This window comes from Trachurus japonicus, chromosome 24 (genome assembly GCF_045865225.1).
Source record: "Trachurus japonicus isolate A0001 chromosome 24, Traja_1.0".
Classification (NCBI taxonomy): domain Eukaryota; kingdom Metazoa; phylum Chordata; class Actinopteri; order Carangiformes; family Carangidae; genus Trachurus; species Trachurus japonicus.
In genome coordinates, this window is record NC_140930.1 from 24,960,075 (window position 1) to 24,975,258 (window position 15,184).

The 15,184-nt window shown below is 41.3% G+C and overlaps 1 protein-coding gene across 5 annotated transcripts in view; it reads right to left on the reverse strand.

The window, feature by feature from the left end:
* ppp2r5cb (protein phosphatase 2, regulatory subunit B', gamma b) overlaps positions 1 to 15,184 on the reverse strand; it is a 36,500-nt gene that overhangs the window by 3,768 nt on the left and 17,548 nt on the right. For all 5 annotated transcript variants that reach the window (XM_085771770.1, XM_085771771.1, XM_085771772.1 and 2 more), the window contains 12 exons: positions 11,044 to 11,243; positions 6,574 to 6,684; positions 6,367 to 6,459; positions 6,143 to 6,273; positions 5,991 to 6,050; positions 4,917 to 5,025; positions 4,762 to 4,815; positions 3,996 to 4,166; positions 3,335 to 3,462; positions 3,086 to 3,187; positions 2,789 to 2,861; positions 983 to 1,099 (listed from right to left, as the gene is read on the reverse strand). In XM_085771770.1, the coding sequence (XP_085627896.1) occupies positions 983 to 1,099; positions 2,789 to 2,861; positions 3,086 to 3,187; positions 3,335 to 3,462; positions 3,996 to 4,166; positions 4,762 to 4,815; positions 4,917 to 5,025; positions 5,991 to 6,050; positions 6,143 to 6,273; positions 6,367 to 6,459; positions 6,574 to 6,684; positions 11,044 to 11,243 (1,349 nt within the window). The remainder of the gene's footprint in view (positions 1 to 982; positions 1,100 to 2,788; positions 2,862 to 3,085; positions 3,188 to 3,334; positions 3,463 to 3,995; positions 4,167 to 4,761; positions 4,816 to 4,916; positions 5,026 to 5,990; positions 6,051 to 6,142; positions 6,274 to 6,366; positions 6,460 to 6,573; positions 6,685 to 11,043; positions 11,244 to 15,184) is intronic.

Consider the following 15,184-nt stretch of genomic DNA (forward strand, 5'->3'; position numbering starts at 1 on the left):
AGAATTAGCAAATAGTGCAAGCTGTGATCACCATACAAATGTTTGACCAAGGTCGGAGTCGAACCCACAACCTCATGGTCAATAGACTTCCACTCTGCCTCTAGGCCACAGTGCACACACAGTTGCAGAGACTGTTGTCTGTTAATGATCTGCACACTGTCAACATCAAGAAAGCTTGAGAGTCAAGCTTGAATGACTTAGAATGAAAATGTCTGTGAATTTCAGGCTGAGCACTAACCATATGGCCACAGAGAACCTGAGTTACAATGAGCTTTATACTATGAGGAATCAAAGACTGTCCAATGACAGCTGAATAATTGGAATCAAAAGTCAAGCAAGGAAGTGAAAAGACTGAGGCAGGAATCGAACCCATGACCATATGATCACTAAACCTTTACTCTGCCACTCGGCTACAGAGAGCACACTGCTTTCAAAACTGTTGTCATTCATTGTAATGTGATGATGTGCTGCAAACTGGTATGAGTAATCAAGGAGATAACAAACACCTGTAACCAATTGAAGGCGGTGGAGGAGAGCAGAATTCAACATAACATAATAAGAGTTCTTCCCTTGGATTCGAACCAGTGACCTTAGGGTTGGCAGGCAGTTACCCTAACCCCTACACTACAGTGGAGTTGTGAAGAAAAGAGGTTGAGACTTTGATGAATGTGAGATTTTTTGTGAAAAAGTTAAATATTTGAAAAAGTATAAATAGTTAAAAAGAGAAAAGTAATGCCGATAAAGTTCAAAAGAAGCTGCACGTTTTGATATATGAATTGTTGAAATAGCACAAAGTATGAAGGACTAGAAGAAGACCGTAAAAAGGCGGAAGAAAATGGCCAAACAGAAGAACAATAGTGTGACTGCTTCAGCAGTCACACTAATAATCCTTTAAACCACTGCATTTACTTGTAAGTGTAGCTGTACACAATGTAACCTTCTTTAGACGTGTCTGTGTATTGACTGCAACGCCGTCCCTCACCTGTGTTGCTTCCTCCACCACCGCTTTCTTTAACATGTTGACGTCGTCCAGCAGCGGCCCGTCTGTCTCCATGTCCATTGGACCGTCTGGGCCGACTGAATCCACGTACACCAGAAACTGCACAGGAAGGAGAGCAGATATCACATTGATATCACTTGACGTTTACATCATTTGCAAATATTTAATATTTGCATTGCAATCTTTTTTCACAGTCAGACACTCATTTTGGGTAATTAAAAACCCTCTGCTCTCACACTGACATGCACAAATGTGAAGTCTCTTTGCAACTTAAAATATTTTGATGATACTGAACTTGCTGAGGCATTCTTGTAGTGACAATGATAATAATAATAATAATAATAATAACTAGAAAAAGCATTTCCAAGAATGGAAATGGTGTGACTGCTGACAGCAACTGAACGCTGTTGCAGAATTAGCAAATAGTGCAAGCAGTGATCACCATACAAATGTTTGACCAAGGTCGGAATCGAACCCACATACTCATGGTCATTAGACTTCCTCTCTGCCTCTAGGCCACAGTGCACACACAGTTGCAGAGACTGTTGTCTGTTAATGATCTGCACACTGTCAACATCAAGAAAGCTTGAGAGTCAAGCTTGAATGACTTAGAATGAAAATGTCTGTGAATTTCAGGCTGAGCACTAACCATATGGCCACAGAGAACCTGAGTTACAATGAGCTTTATACTATGAGGAATCAAAGACTGTCCAATGACAGCTGAATAATTGGAATCAAAAGTCAAGCAATGAAGTGAAAAGACTGAGGCAGGAATCGAACCCATGACCATATGATCACTAAACCTTTACTCTGCCACTCGGCTACAGAGAGCACACTGCTTTCAAAACTGTTGTCATTCATTGTAATGTGATGCTGTGCTGCAAACTGGTATGAGTAATCAAGGAGATAACAAACACCTGTAACCAATTGAAGGCAGTGGAGGAGAGCAGAATTCAACATAACATAACAAGAGTTCTTCCCTTGGATTCGAACCAGTGACCTTAGGGTTGGCAAGCATCCACTCTAACCCCTACACTACAGTGGAGTTGTGAAGAAGAGAGGTTGAGACTTTGATGAATGTGAGATTTTTTGTGAAAAAGTTAAATATTTTAAAAAGTATAAATAGTTAAAAAGAGAAAAGTAATGCCGATAAAGTTCAAAAAAAGCTGCACGTTTTGATATATGAATTGTTGAAATAGCACAAAGTATGAAGGACTAGAAGAAGACCGTAAAAAGGCGGAAGAAAATGGCCAAACAGAAGAACAATAGTGTGACTGCTTCAGCAGTCACACTAATAATAATAATAATCTTTAGCAATCAAAGCAATTGGGTGCATAAAAAGTACTGTGAAGAGAAACAAAACAATTCAAGGGAAAAACCCTCCAATAATATTTCAAGAAGAGTCTGATGTCAGATATATTTTCTGATATTTTCAGGTGGATCATCCCAGAGCCTCTGGCTCTGACTGCAAATGTTCAAGTTTAATCTTGAAACACATCAGGCACTGTGCATACCTGGCATTAAAATGTGTTAAGTGATCAGATCTCACCTCCCCACTCAATATGCAAAAACACCACCTACATCATTTGTATTTGCAAAGATGAAAGACTCTGTGATAGAAAAGTCTGTTGTCCATGTATTTATTGGGGGTGTAGGACTGAGCCAGTCAAGGTGAAGCCCATCAAATGGGGTTATATTGTAATGGACAGCCATATTTGGCGGTCAGACCACCAGACATGTGTCAGATCCACACGGGGCCTGAGTCGGTGAGAAATTCTCTTTGCTTACCTGTGGGTTTGACTTTGCTAGATTCTCGATCTTCAGCCACGCTTCTTCTCTCTCTTTCCATTTGGCTTTCTCTCTGAGACACCGAGCAGACACAATTATCAGAAAATGACTTCAAAAAAGGGAAAAAATGTACTCTTACTCTGACATCACAGATCTGATTAGTTCAAAGCCTTCCAGGAACAGTTCAGTTCTCTTATCTGCTTTCTTCAGTTTCAGTTTCTGATGCTTTCAATACAGTGTATGGGAGATCTGTAGCTGCACTGGAAATTCAGAAATGATGTCTTGTGTGTGACTTACTTGCTTTTCTCTGCCCTGAACTGTTGGGTGCAGTCATCAAACAGTTTCTGGTTCATCTCCATGAAGAGTTTCAGAGCATTGTAGATCAACCCGTGTATGGTCCTGCAGACACACAAAGATTAGCACGGGGTCAAATTTACTTCCCCGGCTATCATCCCGGCCCATCATCAGGCAGACACACACACACACACACACACACACACACACAGACACACACAGACAGCGGGAGAAGCTGGTGCAGTGACTCACTTGTTCCAGTGAGTCTTGGAGTTGCGGTAGAGGGCCGGGAACATGATTGGCAGGATCTTGGCGGCGTTGTCACTGATCAGGCTCATGATGTACTCATTGTTCCAGTAGTACAGAGCTCGCTCTGCCACCTAATGAAACATCCAGGTTACATATATCCACAGACAACCTCTATATCCAAACAGAGAATCAACTAGAACGCACAGCATTTGCCTAAGTATATGGAATTACTTTTATATCAAATTAATCCAAACAAACAAAAATAAGAGCTTGAGAAAGAATAAAACTTAATTTGAGAGAGAAATAAATGCATTGAAGCAAAAAACTGTAACCTCAAAAGCAAAATGTATAACTTGAAAACAAATTACAAATATATTGGTCTTTTAATTATTTTGATAAATGTTTTTGTTTACGGTTTGCTTTGCTTCATTTTCAGTAAACAGGGTTTTGCTCTTGCTGTCATCTTCAGTTTTTGTTTGCAGTTCTGACACAAACCTCTCAGGTGGGCGGGCTTCTTCAGGGGCTAATGAGTTTTTGATTGATAGCTCAGCGCTCCGGAACTTGGTCTCTCTCAAGCTCTTATTTTTGTTTGACTTTGAAGAAGTTTTGTTTGGATTGATTTGATACAAAAAGTACTTCCATAGTGTAAAGATGAATGTCAGACCTGAAAGTGGGGGCTGGACACACACTTGGCCAGCTGTCTGAAGAGAGGCTCCATGACTTTAACAAACTCTGAGGGCTCAATGACGTCCAGGATCTCCTCCAGTTCGTTGAGGAACATCACCTCTTTGGGACTGTGGGTCTTTGGCCAGTACTTTAACAAAGCCATCACGGTCTGCACACGTGCACACACACAGGACAACAGGATTACTAATGAACAATGTTTGAACAGCTGATTTGTCCAACTAATAATCTGTTGTGAAGGACTGCAGGGCAACAACACACTACACGGTGGACAACATATTTAGACAGACAGAGCACAGACAGTTATGTGGACACTTTGTTTGTATATCATTGTGCTCGTCTCCCAGTGGAGGGGCCTTTATCTGATTTTAGTGGACTCAAAGTTTGTTTTTCTTCTCCATTGTTTTGGAAGCACACAGGCTCAGGAGGAAATAGCTTGCATCTGATTTTCTCTCAGTTTACCCCTACTCTTTTAATTTTATCAAATCATTCTAATGCATTTCCCTGGCTATAGGAGACAAAATAATATCACTGACATATTTTTCGTGGCCAAATATACTGTCCATGAGTGCCCGACAAATCACATTACGACTCAGCACACAAGTGAAATTAATGGATGAAAACAGGACTTTGTCAAGGCAGCCCTCGGGTTCATACCAGAGTTGTATCTTGGACAGAAAGGTTATTGAAGGATAACTCAATCAACAATACTAACAACATAACAACATTAATAAATCAAATCTTACCGGTTCTGTGAGGGTGCTATCCTTCTCTAAGAATTGTACCACACAGTAGGCCAGCTATGGAAGAGAGATAATATTACATTTCCTCTTACAACTGAGGTTAGAATGTGGAGGTTATGGCGCCACAAAGCATTATGCAACACTGGCAAAATAATTACCTGTGGGTGATATACACTAAGTGACTTGACTTTGTGTAGAGGCAGCAGGACTTTCAGCAGGAATATCTTGTGCTCTTCTTTCAACGGTAATGCAAATCCGTTGATTATACTGTGAGAAGAAAAGGTGGTCAATAGGGAAACAAGTTGTGTCGTTTACTTCAAGGGATATTTTGGCGTAAGTTTAACCCAAGGTCTAACACACCATGACACCGAGTAAGGTTCCACCCTCGAGAGATCAAGTTTGCCGACCGCTAGCTTCTCTGCTTGTAGCAACTTCAGCAAAGGCTGCACAATAGCAATACACTGCTGCCGATTCCTCCACCAGCAAACCTCCATCAAAAAAGCCATTCACAGCCACAAATAATGCTCAGAAGCACCAAACTTCATCAACAGTACAAAATAGGGTCCGAGCACATAATACGACGCATCACCTGCTAGCTTTGCCTGGTTCAGCCACTCTCCTCCAGCTGCTTGCTCGTTGTGGGGAAGCCATAAAGAGTGGATTACCGAGTGCATCAGTGTTCCTATCTATCTTCCAACAATAGTTAGCGAGTGTTGACAGGGAAATGAACTGAGTTGAGTTGCTCAAACTATCACAGTCAGCAAAATGTGCTGTATTTTTGCAACTAAACGTCACTGGACTCCTGACGTTTCTACTGCATTCAGTAATCGACTTGTCAGAGCTTCTGCATTAGTAGAAAGCAGCTGGGGGAGAGTGTGAGAGTGGTGTTTTGGTCTCTTTCAATAGAAACCAGGCAAAGATAGCAGGTGTTTGATGCCTTGCATTATGGGATGGGACCCTATTTGTACTGTTGATTAAGTACGGAGCTGTTCTGAACATTATGAGTGGCTTTTTTGATGGTTGGCTTGTGGAGGAATAGACAGCAAGTTGCTACAACTAGAGAAGCTAGCGTTCTGCAAACCTTATCTCTTGAGGGGGGGTCTTACTTCTTGTCATGGCGTGTTAGACCATAGGTTAAACTTGTGCCTGAATATCCCTTTAAGCTTCACTCCAACTAACTCCGAAACACTGAGATACCTCTGTCTATCAATATGACCAGAACTGCTTCTTACCTGCCTAATATTTCCAGCAATTCTGCTATTCCATTATGATGTTCAGTCTCATAAATGAACCTGAAAAGATACCAACCAGAAACATGTGAGTCCATCAGTAAAGAAATGCTCATTATTCACAACTGCCATGCCAAACTCAAACACTCACTCACCTATAAAATATGTTATTAATCTGTTTCCTAATGTATGCTCGCAGGCCCAGGAACTTGCCATAGATGCGATGCAGAGTGGTCTTTAAAAAATCTCTTTCTCTTGGGTCTTCACTGTCAAACAGTTCTAAGAGCTGTGCACAAGAAAAGGTTACTCACACTCAGGATTACCATACAATGAGAAAGAACATGCAATAACACACACGCTTGCATCGTTTTGTACTCACCTGCATTACAAACTTCTGGTCAATATACTTTTTGGCTATATTTGGTTGAAAGTCAGGTGACTCTAAGAACCGTAGGAAGAATTCGTAGACGAGCTGTGGAGGAAAAGCGTGAGCGTCAAACATTGAAGGGAAAAGCTGAATGGGAACACTATCTACAGACTACAGTGAATTTGAAAGACTTCTTCCCTCAAGTGTGTGTGTGTGTACCTGTAGATGTGGCCATGCCGCCTCTAGCGTAGGCTCATCTTCCTCCGGGTCAAACTCTGCACCGGTGGGGTTGGACGATGGCGGCAACGTTCGAAACATATTCACAGCAAACTGGGGAACAGACAGAGAAAGACAGGTTAGTTCTGTTCAAGCCCCCGTACCCACATGATGAATTTGCCAGAACAAGAAAAAGGAGGTCTTTCCACGACGCCTACAGCGATTTACCAGGCAGATGGTGAAATGTTTTTTTTAGTTCAACATTAGCTGGTTATTGAATAACAATGAGTGGAGGTCAGCTTTCTGATTACAGGAGAGAAAAATAACAACATCATTTGAAATACTATTGTGTGCCTGCTGTCCCTGGGTAAAATTATAAATAAATACCAAAAGCAACTCATCCATAAGTGAAATCTCCACAAGCTGTTTACAGGTGCCTGGGCATCATCAGTGTGTGTTTGAACAAACAGCCTTGTTTTTGCTCATTGTGCATTGACCTTCAATCACTTCTTATACTGCATTTAGGCTGGGTGAAAGTGGCTATTATAAACCCAAACTCATGTTGATCAGTTGTTTGTTATACAAGTCAAACAACCAATGACTGAATGTTTGCTTCTGAAACACATCTGACAGCTGAATTAATGAAACTGACAGGGGAAGTCAGATGCATGGCACATTGTATTTGAAGAGCAAATGAGACAGATAATCAATAGGTTGTGGTGCAACTGACTTCCAAAACACTTTGCAGCTCTGTCAAGCAGCCTCTCCATGGGGAAAATGGACTGTGACTGTGGTTCTATTACTGCACAGAACACGGTACGGACACACTGGTGCAGTGATTTGTAGCTAATACAAACTGCTTTATCACCACATTTTATTATTCCGTCTGAGAACAATGGCCAACTGAAAATATGTGACATGACATCTCTTATCAAGCACTTAAACTGTCAACTGATAATTTAATAGAAATGTAACAAATATTATTACAAATTCTTTGATGAGGAAATGTCTTCTTTACGAGGTAGAACAAATAAAATATTGGATTAATGGGCATTCCCTCTGTGGAAGTCTCTGATAAGAGTTTCCCTGACAATATCATTCCTCTCACTGTGGAAGCCTCCATGTATTATCCCTCAGAGTCTATTATCACTTTCTAGACCGCACGCTTAGACAGTCCCTCCTCGGTGCAGTCGATCAGAGGTCAGAACACACTCCCTCATCATTATGTTTATATTCTCAGTAGAAACCATTTCTTACTTCCCCTCAGGGAATAGGACTAATGGAGCAGCCAGTGCCGTGTCATGCAAAGGTCTGCCAAAATATTGTCTTAAATCTTCAACACTGAGGCATCAAACATGCTCTGAAAGAACAAGGGCTCATGTGAGGAAAATAATGCATTCAGTCTTAACATAAGAATACACTCTTTTTGCTATAAAAGGAGTTTGTCGTGTCAATCTCCGTACTTTGATGATGAAAGCTATCAGTGGACTTCAAAGAGTCCTCGTCTTTAAGGGGGCTGGGGTAAGGGGCTGCCAGGAATAAGAGTATATTTTCATGTTGATTTGGCAGCTCTGTTGCATTTTCTGCTGCATTGATCAAATGAACCCATGACGAGGACGATGGAGGGAAATTTGCACCTTGATCGTCTGCAGTTTACCATGTGGCATTGAAGCAGAGCTTTGATTAACATCAAAGGCCGTCTAATTTGGCTTGGGAAAGCAAACCTGGCACCGTGAAAAAAAATCCAGGCCACAACCTCAGAGGGACGGCATTTCTAATAAATATACAGTAGGACTCGAGCCCAGTGACAACCACACTGACTACTACAGTCCCACTGAATAACTGGTTAACAATTTATAGAGGTAAAGAACCACAGACAAGATTTACCGACCTCAGACGGGTGAAGGAGCATTAAACAAACACCACTGACTGACCACTTCAGGGAAGCTAAATGAATGGGTCGCTTAATGGCTTACCAGTGATTTACAGGAGAACAGTCGAGTCACGTTTATGTTACACACTTCAGGTTCAAACTGAGGTCAGTGACGCCCGTATGAGTTTCCTCAAACGTCGTGAGGAAGTGGAAAAGAAGGTCTAAAAGGGTCTGAAACCACTAAGTGTCGCTGGAAGTGGGAACCACGGTGCGATCTTTTCCCAGAGTTCTCGAATAAAACACGCGAAACATAAACATGTAGCTTCTGCAGATCATTACGAGGAGGTGAATGCAATATTAGAGGGACGACTGGGACGTTATTTGAAATGTTGACATCCATGAGATATTTGTAGTTAAAAAAAACAACAGCAACAAAAACACACATCTCAGCGTACATCTCCTCTCTAATCTATAATCTAGCATCCAATCCATCCATCTTTAGCAAATTTCAGCAAAACAGTCACAGAAGCCAAAGTCTCCACAGCTGGATGAAGGTGAGCTGTGACATTACATAACTCTAGAAGTCCAGACAACTCATTTTAAGATTCTAAATACAGGCCATGAGCATTTCTCTGAGGACTGAGCACTTTGATACTTTCCACAGTATTAATGTTGAACCCAGACCTGCTATATAACCACAAAGAAATCTCACTGTATCAATAAATGGGACTTTTACAGCAACATCTGCAATCTACATCTTGTGGTGGCTCAAACCTGCTTTAGAGAAGAGAAAACCCCTCTAACACACAACAATTGCAATTGCAATTTCACTGAGCAATTAATGTAGGTGGACATTTTCACACCTGACCGAGCTACTGTACGAATCTGACGCAGACAGACACCGAGCAACGGAGCCATCTACTGTGGGGCTATGATATTAACTATGTTTAAACTAGCTGACTCACTTGCTCATTGGGTAAGGTGAGCCTGTTACATATTATATATCATAGGTGTTTGTAGATTACAAATGAGGAGAGGCTCTTATTTGTGTGATAAATACATCAACAGGAACTAAAGAGTGATAAAATATTTTAAGGTATTCAGAAAAGAAAATTGATTTTGAGCCTGGGTCTTAACATTTGTGTAATCACTCATCTATCAGACGATGTAGACCAAACTTTGTGCAAAATTCTATTTTCGAGTAAATCCGGGGTGAAAGTAAGTGGGGTCATTTTTTTTTTTTGCATTGGATAATGCAGGAGCACGAATTATGTGTCACTTTGCTTCATTGGATCCGTCATCCGTCAATCAAACGTCTGAGAAAAACGAGGGGTGCCACCACCGACACAGACTCTCCTCCGTCCCTACTCCACTCTCCTCCTCCAGATCCCTGCCGTCCATCACTTAGCCTCGCTAGCTAAGTTAGCAAGTGAGCCTCTACTCACCAATCTGAAATTCAATAACCTACAATAGCACCTAGGGCTGTCACCGTAACCACAATAATTAATCACTGTGGTACTAAGAAGCCCACCACAGCATATGGTGGGACATCAACACCGCATGTAACCAGCCTGAAGCCACGGACAATCACCTCTGCAACTACATCCACAAGTTTGAGCCGACATCCAACTCACACGTGCATTAAGTGCAGTGACAGACTGGCCATGGGCAACGGCCGCCGGATGATGCAGTCGCTCGGCCGCAAATGAATAAATAAATAAAGCGGATCATCACAACGCCACAGTGCGTATTGTCAACACAGCAGCGACGTGCAGTCAAGCACCCTCACAGTCCTGCTCTTGCCACGTAACCGACCCACAGGTGCTGAAGCCCGCATCCAACACAGCCCGACCGAGAGAGACAGGAACAACCCCCACCCTGATTTAACGCAACGAGCACACCATCAGAGATAGTTTTCAGTGTTGCTGGAAATATTGTTACTCTCTCCGATCCTCTCTGAAACCACATATAAGGTGAACATGTTTCCTCGTGCGCAATAAGGACTTAATCATAGGCTATTTTCTTCATAGGCTCAAGGAGAATTTTTTTTTTGTGTGTAAATGTGAAATTGTCTAGTGCCATGTACGTCTCATTTTTGTAGTGTCTTTGTTAATTGCTAAATTACTAATCTCATTGCAAACAAATTTGCTAAATAGATTTTTTAAAAATGAAAGGGTGCGGTGCAATAATACGGCATATCACGGTATAGAGCCACCTGACTCACCGCAGGGGGGAATTCCTTAACCACAGCCCTAACAGCAACCTAAGTCCACTTTGTATCATCATACTGCATCAGAGAAATGTCAGTCTGGGCCCAGAGCCCATAAATGAGAATCCTACATTCTATGTTTTCAAACACGAACAACTGCAAGTTATTACATACAAGGGCATTAAGCTTGGTTTCTGACAGTACAGCTAATCTGGGATGTTCACTGTTCAATCCTTAAGACAATTTCAAATAATCACATTTCCTGTTATGAAACATTTAATGGCTCCAAAAATAAAAAGGCATTCTTGATAACTCTTGATTCTTGATTAACTTTCAATGGGACTGACAATGACAAATCCAAGGCCCTAATTCAGTCTGTATTAATACTGACCACGTGAACCACCTCCGGGTAGATGGGTTCGGTGATTACGTTCCTGTTGTGGGTGATGTACTCCACCATCTCGCTCAGCGCCGCCCGTTTCACCTCCTTCCATTTTAGGTCACTCAGTGGGTCTGAGACAAAATCGAAGAGGACGCAGCACTGCCGCAACTTCTGGATGAACAGCTTCTCCTGCTCTGCAGGGGGAACATCTACAAGACAAAACATGGAATGATGTTAATTAACAGGTGTCAATGTGTGTGAAGACCTCAGAGCAGGGATTAAGTCACTTTACAAGGCAAATAGAACAGCAGTGAGATGCAAGTAGAGTTTATACCACTGTATAGAGAGGTTGTCCTGCACGCTATCAGAGCCCAACTCTAAGAAACTTTGTTTTATCTTACTGTGATCAACAGAGATAAATGTGTACGTATGTTTTTCCCTCAGAACAAAGAAGGAGCTGTTGCTGAGATCAAACAACAAGAAGTCATTCCAACATTTTAAAAAAAAAACTACACAAGCCAGATGCCTGTGAAGTCTTTGAAAACATGTGATCCAGGAAAGGTGAATACTAGACATAAAAGAAGGGTCAAGTGGTGTCCAACAGGTTGCCAGATAATTCAGACATCATATGCATGACACTGACACTGTCTATCACAGACAACGCAGCAGCCATTGGTGCTAATGATTTATACGTTTTGAGGCTCTGTTTGTTCATGTGGTAATCATTGCCAAAAATCATTATTTATAGCCTTTTCTTTTCCTCTGCTCCCATCTCCGCTCCAGTAGTCACTGATGATTTCAGCTTCAGTGCTGCTGGAGTTCATGTGGCAGACACTTCATTTAAATACTTTGTAAATCAATAATTCAACTTTCAAAGACGGGGTGACCGCAATATTAATGATGCATACGCCTGGGGGTACACGGGGCCACACCTGTCAGTGCAAAGTCATTATTTTGCAATTTAAAAATTATTACATTCATTTTTGTAGCCACAGCAAACTCTCTGCCAGTGAGCCAACCTCCATTCTGTGCCAGCATGAACAAATTATTAATTAACAGTTGTGGCAAAATCAATGATTAGCACAAATGAGGAAAACACCCACTCCAGGGTATCATTTTATAATTACATTAACTATAATAAAATGAGAAAAACAGTAAACCATGCAAATGGTATGCTGAACAGTTAAGGTTTGTTGGGGTTGTTTGATTCCTCACATATTGATATGGATGGAGGCAGAGCCACTCAGAGCACAGAAGCTAAATACAGAATCACCAACTGCACTTAGAAGCTGTGACAAGTCTGCTCCCAGACAACCTGAAGGGCTTTCCCAACTTAACACATCCAAAATGTTTCAGACGTAAAGTTAAGTCATGTTGCACTTCACCAACAAGTAAAAGAACTTAAGAACTATGTTAAACCCAAAGAGCGGGCCATTGCAGGGATTTGACAGTAACTACAATGCACACTCTCCCTCTGGTTCTTGTCAGCACTCAGGAAGCAGAGTGTAATTGACTTAAGGTTTCTTTGGGACAACCAGTTAGGACACCATTAATATAATCAGTCTATGAATCCATTTAATAGTAATAAAATGCACTCTATAATGATTTAGAAACTGAGCCTGATAATGAGATGCTGCTTTCACTAAGAGAGGAACAGTTGCTTTGATAAGGACAACATGTCAGTGACAGCCTGTAGGAAATGAGGAAAGGGAAAATCTTCTCCTGCAAATTAACAGGCATCAGTGTGTCATATTCACAGGCAACAGAAATTGTCCTTAAACCAAGAGAGCTTCAGCAGTGCTCCGTCTTTTTCACCCGACATGAGGATTAGTGGTTGAAAGTTAATGTCATCTCACAGAACCGACCTATGAGGCAGCATTCATGTTTCTGTCACAGCTTGTGATTTATCAGTCACTCCTTTCTCCTCATTAGCAATCTGTATGTGTACTGCACATCACCATGGTGACCATGGACAGAGATAGGACTTTGGACCAGGGGGGGGGTGACCGCTGCTATTCACAGATGCATTGCATGCTGCTGTTACCCTGGACTCATATGCTGCTGATTTGCTGAGCCCATCAGCTGCGACCAAGAGACGTGTCAGCCCATCTGACCTTGTAAAACACGGACAATACCAACCAGGAGAAAAGAGAACACACTCCAACAACAACAAGTTAACAATGAATAAAAAAGGCAGAAATGCAGAGCTGTCGCAGCAGCACCCAGTTATTATTGTCACTAAAATAACTGTCATTATCAAGAAATCTGCAGACAATTTCCTCTTTTAACCAATTCATTGCTAATCTGTATAATGAAACATGGCAATTACCAGATCTCACAGCCCCCAGTGACGTCTTAAAATGTCTTGTCTTGTCTAATTAATAGTCCAAAGTCAAAGATATTCAAAACTAGGAAGTATTTGCCTGCTTTGCTTATAGAGTTATCAAACAAAAAAATACTGAATTACCATTAAAGTTGCTGACTAGTTGATCAAGTGACTCATCACTGCAGCTCCAACTGTTATTATGTGAAAATACAGCAGACAAAAAAAACCTGAAAATTTCTTTAGATGTGTATCGAGAACAGTCTCAAAATGAATAAATGCACACAGAAATTAAATGCACAAAAAAGGATTCACAAATGTATTTGGTGATTTATGTATATGACTCAAAACACAAAAATCTATGTAACAAGCTGCATTTGTAATTTTATTTCTATTTGTGTGTGCATCAAAAATATGTTTAGGAATCTTATTTAAATACTATAATAAAAAAAGATATATTTCCAAATACATTTGTGAATCTTTTTTGTGCATCTATTAATTTCTGTGTGCATTTATTCATGTTGAGACTGTTCTAGCTCCATAGAGGGGCAACAGGTAGAAACAACAACACAGCTTTATCATGGTGACAACACATTCAGGCCAATCCAAGATGTTCCTGTAAATCCCATCCTGAAGACAAAACACATGACGGTGAATAGGAAAGGGAGCTTATTCTACAAACCTGAATCAGGCAGTGACAACTAGAGTCAGACCTGTTCAGTTCAACCCATCATATGAGGCAGCACACTTCAAACTCAAAACTCAGTGGTGCGTTTGCGTAATTCTCCTTTTCCGTAGCCAACACTGTTACATGCTATGCAAACCAAACCGAGGTAATGTTACTGGAAGACGTGAACCGCACGGCCTCGTGTCACTGCAGCGAGCACCAGGATGTGCACACATGTTCACCACAAACAAATGATGCACTCAACAAACCCCTCTACGCTAAATCTATATGTCGACAACTTATTTTCCAACTTTCTACACAACAGGAAACCAACACCCATGACAGTGTGTGTGCACACTCCTGTAAATGTAGTTCAGCTCAACCAGCAACTCTAAAATACTAGTGATGAGGCAGTATTTCATTCTGCAGATGTATTCAAAACATCCAGGTGACATGCAAACGTACCTAGCATTTACACACAAACAATAACTACAGTGATCTGCATATTAATTTACTTTTTATCGTTCATTTTGGATCCTCCTCATTAGTCTTCATTGAGATGAGGAGTATTCTTCCTTGGATCCACAGAGAAAATGAAAAGCATCACAGCAGCTTCACCATTCAGTCATTCACTTCCAAAGTCCCAGAAAAAATAAAAAATAAGAAGAAAATACACGAATGACTTAGCAACAGCAGTTTTGCTACTACCACTGGATCTGCATCCTTTTAAGATATAAACAAAAACTAATTGCAGATCATTGTTCAGTTATAGATACTGCTACTACATCAGATTTGCAGCCACCGTATCAGAGTTGATACTAGTCAAGAAACATTAAAACAGCGATGGTGAGATAAGACAATTTAATGAGTTCCAGAACTATGGATGTGTAGATGTGTGAGAACTGACTCCCACACAGATGAGAGCCTGAGCCTGAACCTGGACTGTCAGCATCATCAGATGGACTTTCCCTACACCTCCACGTCTGTGAGTCACAGTGGTGCAGCAGCTGCTCAACACATCATGAAATGCGGCTACCTGCGAACTACCTGTAAATGTTCTGTTTTAAAACCTGGTTCATAACTACTCTGACATGAAACAGGAGGTGGTGGACGAGGCATCGCACGACTTGTTGTGCGAGTGACTGTCAGCCTTCAGGGCT